Source organism: Corvus kubaryi, unplaced genomic scaffold (genome assembly GCF_017639235.1).
Source record: "Corvus kubaryi isolate FWS band 111438036 unplaced genomic scaffold, C.kubaryi_AGA036_p1.0 37322, whole genome shotgun sequence".
Classification (NCBI taxonomy): domain Eukaryota; kingdom Metazoa; phylum Chordata; class Aves; order Passeriformes; family Corvidae; genus Corvus; species Corvus kubaryi.
Window position 1 is genome coordinate 2,334,395 of NW_024581101.1, and position 18,595 is coordinate 2,352,989.

The following is an 18,595-nucleotide window of genomic DNA, read 5'->3' on the forward strand; positions in this document are numbered from 1 at the left end:
TGGGAGTTGAAGGAGCTGAGTGGAAGAGAAGCACCTTCAGTGGAGATGACCCAAAGCATCCTCTGGGAGTGGTCCCTGTGCCCGTTACGGTCCGTGTTACGTTGGTTGTGGAAGCAGTTGAGGTAATTGTTCCTGCTATGGCTATCAGGACCTTCCAGGTATTCCTAAAGATGTTTTCAAACCTGCCAAAAGGAGTTTTTCGCCTAAGGAGGAGCCCCCAGGGTGGTTTTCGGCTGGAAAGAGTCCAGGACTTCATTTTGCAGGGAACAGAGGTGTGCCAAGAGAAGCAGCAGAGTCCTGAATCTCTTTGCTGGAGCAGCTCCTGACTTGGGGAATATTTTTAAGAGGGATTCTGGCTTTGAGGAGGATTGTGCTGTTGACCTCATGTTCTCCTGGGTGTGCTGGAGAAGCTCCAGGTCATGAGGAGCAAGAGCAAAGGTGCAGCTGGAGAAAGAGAAAGGAGAAGGAGGAACTATGGCTGATACGGAATTGCTGAGGGTTGGGTTCCCCCAACCCAAGTGTATGCCATGTCTTATAAAATGCATGAATATTTTGGGAGTATAACTGCTCATATAAGGAAGGAATTGCTGTTGGAATGCAGGAGAAGAGCCCATGACCTCCATCTGGAGGGGGGTGTGGCCCAGCTGGTTGAAAATGGGCCTGAAAAGGGCTACAAAAGCTAATTAAAATGTGAAAAACTGAGAATTCCTGCTAATAGACAGCAGATCCCTGCCTGGCGCTGCTTCACAGCTAAATTTGATTTCCTTGGGAGGCAAAAGGAACTGATTTAAGTTCCTTACCTTGCTGACATTGATCCTTCTCTGCGTTTAACCAGCCTGTTCCCAGCGAGGAACTTCCCACGGCTCTGCCGTGCCGGACCCAGAGCCCGCAGCAGGAATCTCTTACTCCTGCTACCAGTAAAAAATTCACTGCAGGTGTCTTCATGTGCGGTGTTAAACTCCTCTTTGACCTTGTTCTCCTCACATCTGGGTTGTGTTTGAGCTTTCCCTTCAGTGCCAGCAGGTGTAAGGAAGGGGAAGCCTCAGCCGTCGCTCAGCTGGAGCCGTGTCCACCTCCGTGGCATTGTCCCCCCATCAAAGCCCTTGTGGGAGCCACCAGCTCCCCTGCAGCCCAAGGCAGCTCCAGGGAAAGGTGTCTTAGCCAAGTGCACAGACAAACAGCCTTGTTAAACAAATTGTGCTCTTCCAGGCTTGAGGTGGCGCTGGTTTGGGGTCAAATTTGGTGATTGCGGTGCTCCTTCAGTCAGGGAAGGTTGTGGGGTGTGTGGAATCCAGGGTTTTAGACTGTGGACCTGGTTCCATTTTGTGCTCAAGCAAATCTTCTATGGAGGTTTAGGACAGAAAGTGTTTCTAAGGGTTCCATAGGTTATTCTCTCTGTGCTGAAGGAATGCTAGAACCTTCCTTCTCCCATGAGAAGCAAACCACCCCCCTGCTACCTCTGCCATGTTCTTACCTTCCAGGTGTACCTGCATTTGCTCCAGGTTCCCTGAGCTGATTGAAAGTAAAAGTCAAGTGGTATGTTCAGTTGGATCAGTGGTGGAAATGTAAATGTCTGGGATGTTGCTTATTGAACTAAGCTGAGTTTGAGCTGGGAAAGGTTTGGATTAGAGGAAAGGAGGAAATTCCTGTTCAGACTTGGAGTTGTGGGATGTGATCACTGCTGTCACAGGTCTGCTTAAAGATCTGTTCCACGTGGAAAGGAGGAAGGGAAAGGGAAGGTTTTGGGAAGGGTCTGATTCTGAAGGGAAGTTTATAAGGTGTGTTAATTGTTCAGATGGCCGTTAATTCCCTATGTCCATCACTTTGGCTTGGACTGAGAACTGGCAGTTGGATTTAGGGTTCTGTGCTGCAAAACACAGTGGCTGTTCTGGGTCATGAAGGTAAAACACCAGTAAAATCTTGGGAAAACCTGCTCCCTCCTCTTTCACTGGTCTCCAATGGTAGTCTGTTACTGCAGTGCTTGGAAGACCCCTAGTGTCATTCCCTGGCCTTCTCCAAAGTGGGATTGCACAGTCCTTGGGAGACGCTTTCGACCTGGGGACAGGGATGCTCGGCAGATTGGCAGCGTCTCAGATCCTGTTCCCAAAAGCACTGGTGGCATGTTCAGGGTGTAGATGTGCTGAGATGGGAGTTCCTGCCTGCTGGCAGGTGCTGTGCCCCCAATCCATGGCATTCCATGGTCCACCTCCAAGACCAAGGTCATTTCTGTTTTCTAGTGGTCGAATACTCCCTCGAGTCCTTGGTTGTCATTTTTATGAAGCTCCTCATGAGTGTTGGGATGGAGGTGGCTCTGCTGTTATAGCTCCTGCCTGGACCAGAGCTCAATCCCTCCTCCCAGCCAAACTTCCCACCTGGATAAGCTCCTTAGCATCACTGGTGTTTCTGGATTATAGAACAGCTTTGGGTGGCAAATGCTTCTGAAGGTCCCTGTTGGGTCTGAAAACCTTGGTGAGGATCCTTGGGTGCAGATTGGAATGAGGGGGAGTTGGGATTTCTTATCAACTCCAGAGTGAAGGATTATGCCTCTGGGATCTTGGGCTTCAGGAGGAACAGCTGGAAGAGCAGGAATGTGGCTGGAGTTGGGAGGGAAGGATGAGAGGGATGAAGCAACAGGGACCAGAGGAGTTCTGGGCACCTTGAAGGTGAGGACCAAACTGGAGCTTCACACAGAAAAAGCTGATGGAAGGGGCTTGTTATGGTGAGGAACCCGCTCCAGAGCCCTGGAAAGGATTCCCACAGCCAGCTGGGAATACCAGGTTTGGGGAGGAAGGTGGGTAGTGCAGGTTATCCCATCTCTGCTCTACCTCTGGTGCTCCCCGTCATGGTATTGATCACATTCTGTGAGTTTTGCAGGCAGGGCTGTGGCTTGTCCTGCAGACAAGACACGGTGTCAAAGTTCTGTCACGTTGAAATGGGAATTGTTCCCTCGTTTGCTCCTTGCATTTTTATGAGGAGCAAGAAACGATGACAAAAACAATTCTTAAAATATGTTGAATGAGGTTTCTTTTCAATAAAGAGAAGCTACTCCCCGAGCTTCTTTCTGGGCTGGTGGAATATTAATTATCTACTTGATCATTTCTTTTTGCACCACGTGTGACCAGAGACGAAGTTCTGGAGGACAATGGGGCTGGATATTCAAGTAGCTGCTCCTCTGAACCACAGGCTGAACTTGAGAGCACCAGAAAAACAACAATATTGCTTGCAGAGAATGCTGCAGCAGAGCCTGGGCTGGTTCTTAGGCTCCTCACACTGATGATCTCCCAAACTGCAAAGGAAGAGGGAATTTGACTTTAAAAATCCTGTTCAACACTTGTGCAAGTGGGTGAATTCATGCTTGTTTTCTCAGGTGCTTTAAGACATTGAGCTGTGGGTTTCTGGATGAGATCTTTGGCTGGACTTGCTTTGTCAGGAGGAATTGGGAGCTGTTGGAGGCAGAAAATCTTTGGGGTTTTTCTCACATTTCACCCAAAAGGCTTCGTGCACCTGAAGGTTTGAGTGTTTTTCCCAGTTTTGCAGGAGGGAGACTCTTGTTCCTCCTACCAACTTTGCCTAAGGACAAAATCCACCTTTTGTGCAACATTGTGTAAGCTGGGTTGTATTTTTCCACTTCAAGCTGTTTGACCATTGGAAATACATTCCCTTGGTGTCCAGTGGCTCTTCAAGAGACTTTTGACAAGGGCCTGGAATGACAGGACAAATAATATTTTATTTTATGAAAAATGATAATGCCTTTCTTTCTTTATCCTTACTTGCGTAGAGTGTGGAATGTCCATCCTGCAAATGAGTTTGAGTGACCACAGGCCCCGTTATTTTGGGAGTTCCCACTGTGCTCCCTTGGTATCCATCCTCCAGAAGCTTTGTCCAGTGTTCCCAGGCAGGTTCTGCAGGGAAAACCGGCTCTGTGTGCCTTTGTTTTGCTTTATTTTGCCCAGAGAAACCAAGGCAGATCCGATTCCCTCTGGCGAGCGGTGCCTGCGCTATTGTTTCCCAGGTTATTTTGAGGAATGGCTTCCCCTGGGATTTTTCCCGTGTTGGCTTTTTGACCGTTTTGCATCCTATAGTGATTCTCTTGATTAAACCCATGTTGTTTTCTAAAATTAAAGGTGATTTGAGGGCTTTAGGTTGGAGGAGGAGGGAAATGGGGATTGTTCAGACTGTGCAGGGAAAATACCTGTTCCCAAAAAAGAAGCTGCGTGTGCTGGACTCCTCAAAAATTCTCCAGCTCTACAAGTGCAGAGGCTGAGAGAATCAGTTCTCTGTGACTTTGAGGATGAGGAGTTTTGGTGAAATCATGGACTAGGTAAGAATTCCTTTTAGAATTCCCCAGAAGGTGCCAGAGCCAGGGTGCCCCATGAGCCCAGGGGTGATGCAGAGGTTTGGGTGGGAAGGGAGTGTAAAGCTCATCCCATCCCACCCCCTGCCACGAGCAGGGACACCTTCCACTGTCCCAGCTTGCTCCAAGCCCCATCCAACCTGGCTATTTGGACACTTCCAGGGATCCAGGGGCAGCCACAGCTTCTCTGGGCAACCTGTACCAGGGCCTCACAGGGAGGAATTTCTTCCCAATGTATTACTGATATCTCGTAGGGGCTGAATGGAAAAAGCATCCGAGCGGTGCCGGCCACGATTCCCAGCCGGACACAGACGGGCCCTTCATGGCCGAGCCGGCGGCCGAGCATCCCCCGACCTCGGGCAGCTGCAGCCCTGGAACAACAGAGCCCTTGAGTCCCAGAGAGGGACTTGGCCTTCGGGAGCTTGGATGGCTGCAAGAGGCTTGCTCACCCTTTCCCTGCCCCTGACCTTGCCAGGGATCTGAGCATTCCCTCCATCCCGAGCCAGACCCCTGACCCCTCCTGCCAGTCACTGGAGGGTCAGTGCCATTATTTGCATAATTCAAAGCACTCTGGAAGGTGTTCCCTAGGGATAGGCCCCTCTCTCTGCTCACACCGGTTGTGTCCATTCCCAGGTTGAGTGTGGAGTGCTGGTGTGTCACTGCTCCCGGAAAACACCGTTTCATGGGAGTTGTCCCAAAGCAGCAGCTGCTGTGGTCACAGTTAGTGTCACAAGCTGCTTGTATGGGTTTATTTCCTAAGTAAAAGGTGTGTTTTAATCACTCACCCTCACTGTCATTTCTCTTTCTGACTAGAAACACAAAGTTTAATGGACAGATAACTTTTAGCCAAAATTTAGTGTTTTTCGGAGTGGTCAGTGACAAGTGACATCAGATGGAAACCTGGAGCAGAGCAGCAGAGTTGGGGTTGTTCGGCCTGGAGGAACAGCCTCTATTTCACCGCATTCTGTAAAACTCCAATGAAAATCCAGGCAATAACAGCATTCCAAAGCCACGCTGAGGATTTCATTGACATTTTCACCTGAATTATAAAGCAATTTGTTCCTTCAGTTAGTGCTGCAGTGTTTCAGTGTGAGTTAAATAAGGGGTTTAAAGAAGAATTCACTTGTTCTCATGCCTTGCTCTGCTCTGGTGTGTCAGAGAAGGTGCTGGTGGTGCCTGCAGGAGCATCCTGCTCCGGTATTCCACACCTGGGGCAGTGCAATGGGATGTGGGAGCTTTGGGAATGTGGGCACAGGGAGCTGTGCCCCGTGTTCTTGCCCTTTTCTCCTTGTTGCAAACGGGAGCCTTCAGCTCTCCATCCAACCCTGTAACTGGCCTCCCTCAGGCAGATAAGTTTTACTCATCGTTGCTTTTTTAGGGATGTTTAAAAGCCTGGTAGGGAGACTTTGGGAAGCTGATCCCAGGTCATCCCACAGGGTTTCGGGCTCCTTTCAGCTACAGCATCACTGCAATGACAAACACCCAGGAATTTTGCAGACCCGCCTGCACAGGGACAGAAGGAAATAGCAACAGTTTGGGAATCTGAGAAACGCTTTGGAGGGTTCTTTTTGGGAAACCAGAGAGTTTCCAAACGTTTCCATTTGTGAGACTGCACCGGAGCTTGTTGGAACAAAGTAAAATGCAGATGTAAAATCTGAACGGAGGCCTGGGATTCTGACTTTGGGAGGGGAGCTGTGCCTGGGAAATACCTTGGGAATGCTCAGGGAGAGGGGAGGTGAGAGCCCTGGGGCTTGTGAAAAGCCAAGGGCCTTTAGCGATTATTGCTCTTGATAGGGACTTTTATGGGCTGGAGCTTAACGAGCCCGGCAATTCAGGGGAGGTGTTTGTTCTCCTCTGCCCTTTCAAAGATGCTTTTGATGCCCCAGGTTTTGTTCTCAGAACAATGATGAGCTCGATAACCTGTGGGGCTGCTTTTTGAAGCCTCCTGGATCTTATCTTGGGCTGTGTTTGGTTTTGCTGTGTATTTACAGCTTAAATAACCACCATCGGGTTCCTTCAGCAAGAAAACCCCATCCTGGTCGGAGCAGCCCTGGCTGTTGGATGCAGTAACGCACAGAAGGTGTTTGGTCCCTAATTGGTCTTTGAATTCCCTTTTTTATGAAGTGGAAATAACAGGAAAACGCCACTGGTGATGAGCTGGGATTCTGGTTTCTAACCCCGAATTCCAATTTCTGGGTGGGGATGTTGATCTGTTAAAGAGTTTTTAAGGCAGCAGCAATTTTTTGCTGAATAAGAGGTCGCTACATAAAATTTTTGCCTCTTGGCAAAGCTCGTGTTACAAATGTTGCTGTATGTTTAAAGTGTTAATTTATGTGGCATATTGGGTTGGATTTAAAGGTCCCTGAAGACCTTTGAATCTCAGTAGCTAATGAGGCTTGCAGAGGAGAGCTTGAGAGAGGAAAAACTTACTGGCAGTGAGTAATGCTGGAGAAAGAGCTCCACGATTGAGCAAGTTTAGCAGAAAAAAATTAGGAATTATCGCATCGGCCTTTGAGGTGTTTGATTATTTCCAGCCATAGATCTCCCTGCAGCCCTGGCCTGCAGTCCCCTGTTCCTGGGGGAAGGGTTCTCCGTGCTGAAACGCCTCAGGAGGAGTTTTCCCAAGTCTTAGACTGCATCCGAGGGGACACATCTCCTTGGGATGAGCTGAGATCCGTGAGCAGCCATCTCGCGTCTCCTGCTCTATCCCTGACGGGAAGGATTTGGCATTTAGGCTCCAATCTCTCAGCCTGGCTAGACCAGCCTTGCAAAGATGTTTAAACTTGTCCCTTTTCTTGCAGCTGGCCTTGCTGAACTTCTTTCACCCCGAGGAGAAGCTGCACGTTGGAGAAGAGGGGAGACGCGTCCGTCGGAATAAAAGGAGTAAAGGCAGCGAAGGGCCCGACGGTGAGTCCTGCTCAGCTTCTCCCTGATTTTGGTTCCCTCCCAGATGAGGAATTCCAGGAGTTCTGATGTCTGCAACTGTAGGGCTTGTGTGAATGAATGCTGTTTAGGAGTTCCATCCTTGACTCCTCAAACTGTGCTCATTTAAGGCTTTAATTTGTACTTGTTTGCCTTTATTTGTTGTCCTGCACACCCGGCTTTGCTTAAAATCATCAAGGAGCTTTTCACAATCCAACAAACAGCTGGGAACATCTGCGTCCCAAACTGGTGACTGCTCTAAGGGGGTTTTGCGTTGCTGTGTAGTCTCAGGTGGGGTCAAAGCCCGTGTGAAGGGAAGGCAAAGTTGTACAAAGCTTGGATTAAAAGAGCAGAAAGGTTCCTGATTTCTTTGTGAGGAATTTGATTTCCAGTCCTGGCTTTCCATCATTGTCATGACACAAAGACAGGAGCATGAACTCCTGGAAGAGCTCCTGTGCTTCCCTACTGCAGGAAAGCACAGATCCCGTTTTACAGGAGAGGAGAAAGGACTGGATGCCAGGGAAAGCAGGACAGAACTGATGGAGCCATGGTCTGTGTGCAGCTAAGCCCGAGTGCTGACTCCGTTATCATTCTAGTTTTCCAGCCCAGCTCCGTGAGTTTCCCATCTCCCCTGAAACCTTCGCAGTTTCACAGTGGAGAAGCATTTCCCTGTGGCTCTGCTCCAAGAAAGAGCTTGGTGAAACTCCCTGGATTCCTCTTCCCTGGAATGCTGACAAGTCTGATGCATTTGGTACAGACTCCCTGAGTGATTCCAGCCCAGTGTGGGCCATCAATTTTGGAGCCGGTGTCTCTCTGGTGCTCAGATGGCTCAGGCAGCGTCCCAGTCCTTTTCCCAGTCTCCTTGAAATCTATCCCAGTGTCTTCACAAGTCACTTGTGTAGTAGCAAGTTCCCACTGGAGGCGAGCAGTGTCGACGGAGCGCTGCCGGCAGATGTTGGGAGGGATTAACTTCATCCCTCAGGCTGCCTCTGCCTTGCCAGATGTGCAGAGAGCTGCTGAGGAGAGAAAGAGAAGCTCAAGGTTGGTGTCTAACGAGGGTTTTGCTCATCACCCTTGTGCCCATTGTTGGCCTTTCATGCCTGGCAGTCCTTTCCCGGATTTCCTTGCTGTTCCCTGGATGCTCAGAGTTGAGCCACTCCAGAAATGCAGAGCACTTCCACCACTTACCAGTCCCAGGAAGGGAATGGAGCTGGGGAAGGGGCTGGAGCCCCAGGAGCGGCTGAGGGAGCTGGGAAAGGGGCTCAGCCTGGAGCAAAGGAGGCTCAGGGGGGACCTTGTGGCTCTGCACAACTCCCTGACAGGAGGGGGCAGCCGGGGGGATCGGGCTCTGCTCCCAGGGAACAGGGACAGGGGGAGAGGGAACGGCCTCAGGCTGGGCCAGGGGAGGCTCCGGTTGGACATCAGCAGGAATTTCTTCATGGAAAGGGTGGCCAGGAACTGGAAGGGGCTGCCCAGGGAGGTTTGGAGTGCCCATCCCCGGGGGGTGTCCAAGGAATGCCTTTTCCAACCTCACTGATCCTGTGACTCTTACCTGTGTCTTTTTGAAAATCAGGGATTTTGACCCCACAGGTGATGGAGATGGGGAAAACTGCCAGAGTGACAGGTTGTGTCCCTCTGGCTTTGGCAAGTGGTTGCCCTGTGTTTGCCCGTGGTGGTTCTAGAGCTGCATTTAACAAGTGGGAGCTGTCAGGGCGGGGCTTGACCTTGTAACAACCATAAAATCGAGAAGCAAACAGAGCCACGGCCTTGGGGAACTCAGGCTGTTTGTTTTAGACCTGCGTGAAGGAATCTTGCTGTCAGAGCAGGGCAATGAATCATTAAACTAATAAATAAAATCATGTCATGGTCCTGATAACACCATTTTCTTCGTGAGTTTCGCAAAGGGTAAGTTGATCAAATCTTTGATCTCCAAAGAGCCTCCCAAAGATAAAAGTGGCTGAACTATAAATTCCCAGAAGGAAGGAGATGTGCTTTCCACTTGAGGCCTTGCTAATATTTGTCTGGAATTAATTTTATGAACTTTCAAGTGCTTTTACACATGCAGGGAAAGACCAAAGTGATCCGAGCGTGGAGGCTGGGGTTGGAGGGAGGCTGCTCCGACCCTTCCCAGCTCTTCCAGTCCTGCTCATCCTGGTACCAACGAGGGGCTGGCTTTGATGATTTATAAACATCAGGGAGAACATGGTTCCTTTCCCAAAAGCTTTTTCTTTTTGGAGGATTTGCTTTCAAGCCTTTTTGCTGTGCAAGAGGCAGGTTTGGGACAGGGCAGAGCTGGTTCCGTGCAGCCAGGGGAGGGTGATGGCCCTGGCTGTGCCCAGAGCACGGAGCCACAGGGATGGAACATGGGAGCAGCAAAGCTGCTTTGGTGCCTCGTTGTTAAAAAATGCAAGGAAAATTGTGTGCAAAGCCATCAGCTGGATCCTGTCACTCCCCACATGACTCTGGAATTTCAGGGGCTCCTCCTTGGAGGACTCTAGTTTCAGCCCTTTGACCCCTGATATGTTTTATGGTTGACTTTGCTTAATTTTGGGTTGTGGCTCTGCACCCATGGTGCCCTGGGGCCACTTAAAGCAGCCGAGGTCGTGTCCTGGCCCAGGTCCCTCTCCTCATCCCTGCAGCCCTGGGGCATCCCAGGGGATCACTGGGGGCTGGTGCCTATCTCAGTCCTGGGATCATCATCTTGAAGCCACTTTCCAGTCCATGTCACCAAACCTGACTTCTGCACAGCTTTAAAACCTGCCACCGATTTTTCCAGCTTCTCAAGGCCCAGGATTATCCTTTTCCACTCTATTTTTCCTGCCTCTTTTCTCCTCAGTGTTCCCATCTCCACCTGCCACTTCATTTCCATTAATTCCCTAAAACCTGCCCCTCTCCAATGCCTCTTCCCTATTTTCTCCTTTCCCCCTCCTTCCCTTTTGCCCTGGTGTATTTATGCTGCCGTGGAACCGCCACTGCTCCCAGATGAGCAAATCATTCTGGAGCTGCTAATTAGCAACAGTTGTGCTAAAAGGAACCATCAAGGATGTTAAATTAGTCCACTTTTAAATAAACTGGGTATGAAATGTTAGATCTCTATTCCCAGAGTGCCAGTAAAAATGCTGCTGGCTCTTTGCTAACAAAGCCAAAATCTGGGAGTAGCATGGTTGTAACTCCAGAGACAATTCCGTGCTCTGGAGGTTAGAAATAATGACAGAGCATTTACAAAGCAGATGTCAGTAGGACTCTTTAAAAAACATTGTTTTAAACAAATAAAATAGTTTCTTTTTCTCCTACTTTCATCTCTGTTCCCAGTTAGATCCCTGCCGGGCTGCGTTCCTGATTTCTGGGGTTTTTCCGCATTTTGGGTTTGGGGTTGCTGGTTTGTTGGTTTGGTTTTTTTTTTTCCTTCCTAGATTTTTTTCATATTGAGCTTGGTGAGAAACATCAGGGGTTGTTCTCCAGGCTTTGATTGGGAGCATGGCAGCTGGGAAGAGGCTGAGCAGATGGCTGGCCTTAAGCTGACAACAATTTGGTTCCTACTACTTTGGCAGTTCTTCCTGCCGAGGAAAGTCCTGGAGGAGAACTCCAGCGCTGCAAATGGCTTTGGCTGGAAAGGAAAATGAAATGCTGGGGAATTGAAAGCTCTTCCCCATCCCTGCTCCTACCTGGAGCTTTGGAACTGATGCTCCAGCCACGTGGGTCCAGTTTCACCCTCTTAGGACTTGCTCAGTGGTTTTAGGGTGATTTCAGTGTGGTTTTAAGATGGTTTTAGGGTGGGTTTAGAATGGTTTTACAGTGGTTTTAGGGTAGATTTTGGATGGTTTCTGGATGGTTTAGCAGGTAGGTCATACCAGAGCCTGGCTTTTGGAGTGGTTCTAGGGTGGTTTTAGGGTAGATTTTGGATGTTTTCTGGATGATTTAGCAGGTAGCTGATGCCAGCCTGGCTTTCAGGGTGGGTTTAGGAGGATTTTGGATGTTTCTGGGATGGTGTAGCCAGTGGCTACAGGGCTGCCAGCCTGGCTGGGGGTGCCTGGCTCCCCCTGGACAGCCCCCAGTCCCACAGGTGCCCTGTCCCAGCCATCCCCCTTTCCCGACCCGGCAGCACTGACGATGCAATAGGACTTTTTTTTCCGTGTTTTTTTTTTAATATCCAGCTCACAATAGCAACTTTTCCTGCCGGCTTCCTCTCCTGTGGAAAGGGCAGGTTCGTCCCTCTGCCTCCAGAACAATGGGTGCCTTTGTGTTGGCCCCGTGCAATTCCCAAAGCCCCGGCATTCCCAGAAACACAGATGGATGCAGGGCGATAGAGCCTTATTGTGCTCTGAAACCATGGTGATGAGCACGCAGTAAATACTGGACATTTCCTGGATCCTGGAGCACGGGAGACGCTCCCAGAAGGAAAGGCTCACCACAAAGTGCTTGTTCTTACTGATTTCCCCCAGAATTTCTCAGTGATTTCCCCCTGAATGGGAGAAATTGGGAATAATGTGATGTCTTAATCTTTGGGGATAAATTCATCCCTTTCCTGGGATGTTGCTGTCAGTATTTGTTATTACTGTGATGAAATTAAGGCTGCATCTTATTTACATATCCCTATCTCTGTGTTATTCCCAGGGTTATGATAACAGGGATCTGTTTAAAGTCTTGCCGCTAAAAACCCAGAGTGTTGTTTAGGTGTCAGTTCCAGCCCTGGCACAGGTTGCCCAGAAAAACTGTGGATGCTCTTGGAGGTGTCCAAGGCCAGGCTGGATGGAGCTTGGAGCACCCTGGGATAGTGGAAGGTGTCCCTGCCCATGGCAGGGAGCAGAATGGGATGAGCTTTAAGGTCCCTTCCAACCAAACCACTTTATGATTCTGTGATTCTCTAACTGCTGGAGCCCAGAATTCCTCACTGAGCTCTGCTATGTTGCTGTCCCAGTTGGATGTTAGGAAAAGCTGGGAGAGGCACAAGCCCACTTGTGTGGTGTCCAGGGTGAGGAATTGTCCCAGCTCACAGTGGAATAATGGTCGGTGTGTCCTGACCCATCCACAACCTCCCTTTGCCCCCTGGCTTCTGAGCAGCCCTTCCAGTTGGGGTCTGGATTGTTCCAGAAGGAACTCTGCTTCATTATTCGGATGTTTACAAAGCTGTGATGAGGTGCTGCTGATCTGGTCCATCCCTGGCACTGCTCTGGGTGTGTTTGTCCTTCCCTGGCTGGGATGAGGCCGTGGGGTGGCCACTGGGAGATTTGGAGTTGCTGAGGATGAGAAGGAATTCTCTGGTCATTGTCACCTTGGTGGCACTTTCAGACACTTGCCCTGACTGCACTTGTGGGTGGATTCTGAGCTCCCAGGGGCTGTGCTTAAACTTGACCAGAGCTCAGCTCCTTTTCCAGCTGTGCTTTGAGCAGCGAGCGACATTATTGGAAGTGACTGGTGATTCCGTCTGAATTCCACTCCTGAGACCCCGGGGCTTTTCGGAACGCCCCGGGTCAAACACTGAGCTTCAGGAATCTCACAGAGTTCCTTGTGTTACAAAACAGGGCAGCACTAATGAGAGGAGAACAGATGTTCCAGAGGGGCAGGAATGTGGCTGCAGCTGAGCCCTGAGTGCAGCTGAGCTGCACCGGGCGCTGGAAATGCCGGACTCCTCTGGAAGCTGCTGCTCCCTTCCCGCAGCGTGAGAGGCTCCATTGTCTCCCTGCTGGAGGATTTGCAGCTGAGCTTTGATTTCGATGAAAAAGCCCTCAGCCAGGGAGGTTCTGCAGGCTCAACACGTGCTTCAGGCCTGTCTGGTCGCTCCAAGTGGAGGAACTGGTGCAGAGCTGGATCAGATCCACCTTCCCCACCTGAGGCCCCCCTCAGGTCCTGCCCCAGCAACCACAGGGATCCTTCTTCTGCAGATTTTGGGATGAGTAAGCTTGTTTTTCTGGCTGGGGGTCATGGCAGGGCTGAGGGGATCTCATAATCCATACATGTATCTCCAAGGGGTGTCAGAGGATGGTGCCAGGCTCCAGGACAAGGGGCAATGGTCATAAACTACAACACAAGAAGTTCCACCTCAACACAAGGAAGAACTTCTTTCCGTGAGAGTGGCAGAGCTCTGCAACAGCTTCCCAGGGAAAGTGTGGAGTCCACCTCTCTGAGACATCCCAAACCCGTATGAACATGTTCTTGAGTCAGCTGCTCCAAGGAGTGACCCTGCCTTGGACTGGATGATCTCCAGAGGTCCCTTCCAGCTATCCTGGGATTCTGTGAACAGCCAAACCTGGAGCTGCTGCTGTGGTGGTGGCAGCTGTGATTGTCCTCGCTGTGCCCTCTCCGGCCGCTCACCGGAGCCCTCTCGGCTGTCACAGAGCAGCTGCACCAGCCCAAAGACAGGCCCAGAGCTGCAGAGCTCCGGTGAGGAATTCTTTAGGGAAAAAGCTGTGAATGAGGCTGAGGTTGAATGTTTTCATGAGGGCTTTGTTGGCTGTGGAGACATTGTTGGAGTTGTATCTGATCCCACTAATTCCAGCAGGATTTGGGGAAGTGGTTAAATGGATAAATGCAAGGGTTGGCTGAGCCAGGCAGCATTCCCTGTGTCCCAGCTGCTGCAGGGATTTCATTTGGGCTTCCCAAGAGCAGTAGAGTCTCTCCTGGGTTTCCTTGTTTCCCACTTTTTTCCCTTCTTTTTACCGCTTACCAAATTCATCCAAATCCTCCCACAAGTGGTGGGATCTCTCTTGGATTTCCTTCTTTTTCCCCCTTCTTCCCCCTTTTTTCCCCCTCCCCTTTCCCCGTTTTTAGGTTCATCCCACTGTAAGATGTGTGGATGCACATGGGTAGATCCTTGGATACAGATCCCACATTTTTCTGTGTAATTAAACCATCAGTTCTCAGGCAGCTGCTCAATGCCATGGAGGTTTTCCATCCAATTAGGCAGGATTATGGATGGGAGGAGGAAAAACATATCAAGTTCTGCAGGGGTGGGACAGTGAGAGAGGTTTCCTCCCACCTGCCCTCGATTCCTTATGGATAACCACGGGAAGAGCTCGTTTCAAACATCCAGCAAACAATTCGGGAGAGCCTCTCGTACTCCCGCTTCAAACCTTGCTGCTGCCCCACTTGGGAATCGTTTCTGCTGGAATTCATGACATATGTTCGTTGTTTATCTTAGTGGGATGTGACTGAAAATGTCAGAGTGTTTTGTGTTAGGCAACAACCGAATAAAACAAACAAAATAAAAACACAGCTGTAACGCTACGCTTCAAATTGTTGGATTTAAATATGTGGGATTGATAGAGGAAGCAAGAGGGTGCAGTGGTGGATAGAAAATCAGCCTGGTGACTCCAGCCAGCAGCCAAAAAAAGCCTTAGGATCCTCAAATTAGAACTGGGAGTGTTGTCTGTCAGCTCTGCACTTGGAATCCAACCGAAATGCCTGAAGGGAAACAAAAGGCACATCGCATCCTCCTTCCAGAGCCAGCCAGAGGGTGGAAAATGAAATATGATGGCCACAGGTTCTGGTGTGAACCCCAGGAACTTGGCTGGGACTGATGATGTGGGAGCGGAGCTGAGGAGGGTGGAGATTTCTGTTTGATTGGCCTTTTGTGTTTTTGAGGAGGCAGTGCAAGAGGATTTTGCCAGCAACAGTGGCTCTGGAGTTAATTGGGAGCAGGATTTTGTCTTTGCTCGTGACCACATTTGTGCTGTGGTGTTCTTGCACCTACTCAGAGACCGGAGCTGGTTTTTTAGAGCCTTCTGGTACCAGCAGCCTGTCCTGGTGCCTTGCCACTGATCCCAAGGTGGATCTGGATAGGATGGAGGAGGTAAATCACCTTGGTTGTTCCTTGTGTCCTGTAAAGCCTTGGAAATTCCCCTTGCAGTGAGCAGGGACACGTCTGCCTTGCTCAAGGAAGTGAGGAGGGATTTTCAGCAGAGAAAGTCTGGCTTTGGAGAGCAGAGGTGAGGTTGTAGGGTGGAGAGAACCCCAGGAGGTGACTGAATCCAGCCTCTCCTCCTAAATGGGACCAGCATCGTGGCAGAGGTGACAACAGTGGAGCTGACAGACCGCTAAAGGACGGGTGCTGTTCCATCCTGCTTCTCCTACGACCCTGCACCTGTAGTTTTCCTCATGCCAAAAAGCCCTTAGGAAGGAGACACGCAGGGCTGGTGGGGCTCTACCTTACCTCCCTTTGGACAGCCCTTTGAACCCCATCATCCTTCTGAAGGTGGAAAAACCTGTGGAATGCATGAACACAACTCATTCATCCTGCTCCTTTTGTCCTTTCCAGCTGGGGGTTGCTCCCCATGTCCCGTTTACCTGGAGCAAAAATCAGGTTGTTGAGTGGTTGTCCTTTAGGTCTGTGTCCTGTTCACACTTCAGTTCTGATCGTCTGATCAGATTTTTTTCCTTTGAATATGATTAAAGATCAGGATGAACTAGATCACAACCTACTGCCACTGTTGGCATTATCTGTAAATTTGAATTTAACTGTCCTTAGGAGCTTCACCAAATTATTCCCTGAGGAGTCCTGGGTTTTGTCAAACTGAGCAAAAATCTCTGAGTACTGGCAGGAGAAAAAAACTTTCTCAACAGCAAAAAAAAAACCTGTTCCTGATGAGAGCTTACGTGGTCTGAAGCTGTTTGAGAAGAGAGATTGCGGCTCTCTGGCATCTCGTGTCGCTCCAGGGATTCCAGGGATGAGCTGTGACTTCTCTCCGTTTGTTTTCAGCCCGATGAGCTTGAACTGGGGGCTGGTGTTTGGGATCAGAGGAATGGGGAGGGAGCAGGCTACTGATCCATGGAGCTCCTGGAGCAGCATCTGCTCATCTGGATGACACATGGATGGAGGTTTGTCCTTTGGTGGAATGTGAGGAGAGGAGCAGGGAGGCAGCAAAGGCCACTCTCATCCCTAAGCCACCACATGAGAGATGATTCCCAGCCCTTCTCACACCCTGTGGCCAAGCAGCCCCAGGAGTGACCTCGCTGCAGGACACTTCCCCTGGAGACACATGAAAAGTCCATCAAAGAGATGAAGAATTGCCTCAAAAATTGGATGGAGCCAAGGGAGTGCCTCAGAAGAGCCCAAAATGAGCTGCAAACTCCTTGATCTCCTGGGCTGGCGGAGACTGGTTTTGGGCTGGGGCAGTTCAGTCCAGCTGGGGGGTCACAAGTGTCACTGTCCCCAAGCCATTTCTGGGGACTCAGCAGCCTCTCACTGTACAAAGGGATGGGCTGACGTGAAGCAAAGGCTCCTAAAATTCAGGGCTTGTGTTGTGCAGGTGGAGCAGGCTGGGATGGTCCTCTGGGAATGGCATGGGACCAAGATCCCACTGGATGAAGGACAGGGAGGGATCGCTGCTTTGTGGGGTGCTGTTGTGGACCATCTCAATTTAATGTGTCACCAGGCAAAAGACCATTAAGGGTGGCTGTGTTCCTGTGTGAATTTTGAGGAGTTTTAAAACAAGATTGAAACAAAAGCAGGGCGAGAAGGAAAAGTGGTGGCTGAGGAAAGCTGGAGTGCCCTGGGCTCTGCCCTATGGACTCACACATCCCACAGTGGTGTTTCATCCTTCCCCTACTTTGTGCCATGAATTCCCTCCCCATTCCCTTACAAAACACTTTTCCCCATATTCAGATTTTTTGAAATTACTTCTAGTTCACACCCCTGACTTGGGTTCCTGTAAGTGTGGGCAGCACCTTTCCTCCACTCTCAGCAGAAGATTCCCCTTCCGCATCAAAAAACCACCCTGGGAAGACACACCAGAATTCCGTGGTAGCACAGGATGTGATTTACATCTGGGATGTTTCCTTAGATTCATCATTTATCCTATTTTCTAAATATTCTGGAGTTATAATCCCAAAGCTGCTCTTCAAGCCCCGTTGCTTTCTGTCTGGAGTTGGTGAAGAAGCACTTTCTTTTCAGGAAAAAGGGAGAAAATTCCTTGTTTCAGTGTTTGTATCACTGACTGATAGTTCAGTAGGGTCCAAGAAGCTTTCATCTGGATAGACCAAATTTCCTGAAAATGTTGAAAACATATTGGTTCCAAACCTTCCCCGAAAGCACATGTTCTAGATTAGGCATGTGTTGGGAGCTAACATCCCTCTTTCCCCAATCCACTGGAATCTGGCATTAATAACCCCACACTTAAAAATATTTGAAAAGCTTTGCATTTCTCCTACCCATGGGAATGAAGTGAATGTCACTGCACCAGTGCTGGAAAGGCAACAGCCGAGTTCTGGAGGTTTCTTGTTCGTTGGGAAAACTGACATCCTGGATGGCAGGAGGTTCATCATCGCCTGGAATCTCAAAGAACACCTGAGCTGCTCTTTCCACCTTCAATATTGGTCAAATAGGGATAGAGGGGTTGGTTCATGGGTAGGACTTATCCCTGAGTCCTTGAGGTTGGAAAAGCCCTACAAGATCATCCAGTCCAAGCTGTGACTGATGCCATCTTGTCACCAGCCCGGAGCACCGAGTGCTACATCCAGGCCTTCCTTGGACACCTCCAGGAATGGGCATTCCACCACTTCCAGTGTTTGAAAGGACCTACAAGGCAGCCAGAGAGGGACTCCTTGTTAGGAACTGTAGTGACAGGACAAGGAGAAACAGGTGCAAACTGGAAGAGGGGACCTAGGTTGGACATATGGAAGGAATTCTTCCCTGTGAGGGTGGTGAGGGGCTGGAATAGATTTCCCAGTGAAGCTGTGGCTGCCCTATCCTAGGAAGTGTCCAGGGCCAGGTTGGACAGGGCTTGGAGCCGCCTGGGCTAGTGGGAGGTGTCTCTGCCCATGGCAGGGGGTGGAAAGGGAGGGGCTTTAAGGTCCCTTCCAGCCCAAACCATTCCATGATTTTGTGACTTAGTAATTTAATGTTTATTTTCTGAAGGAGTCAGAAATGATGTGGTGTTTCTGGATGATGCCGACATCTCGTTAACCATCAGGATTTTGTCTCTGATCTGTAACCTGGGATGAGGATAATTCCTCAGTACCTGCATCCTCTCATCTCCCAGGGCAGAGTGGAGATAGAAACACAGAGGTGCCTCAGTTGAATTATCTGATCTTAACGTCCCCAAACCAGAGTCACACTTAGGTAAGAAGATTGAGGATATTCCACAGTAACTTAGTGCTAGCAAATAGGAGAAGGATCAGTAATTCCCAGTGCATGCTGAAAACAGGTTGGCACGGTCTCCAAAGGATGGATGGATGGAAGGATGGATGGATGGAAGGATGGATGGATGGATGGGTGGATGGATGGAAGGATGGATGGATGGAAGGATGGATGGATACCCAAAACTGGTGGCTGCTGCCATGTACCTTTCCCAAACTGGATAAACACCTTGAAGACATCACTTA

General features: G+C 49.8%; 1 protein-coding gene across 1 annotated transcript in view; it reads left to right on the forward strand.

Annotated features, from left to right (window-relative positions):
• Positions 1–2,588: 2,588 nt before the first annotated feature.
• Positions 2,589–18,595, forward strand: part of EDA (ectodysplasin A) — a 30,252-nt gene continuing 14,245 nt past the window's right edge. The window contains exons 1-2 of the mRNA XM_042029369.1: positions 2,589–2,663; positions 7,156–7,261. Coding sequence (XP_041885303.1) covers positions 2,589–2,663; positions 7,156–7,261 — 181 coding nt within the window. The remainder of the gene's footprint in view (positions 2,664–7,155; positions 7,262–18,595) is intronic.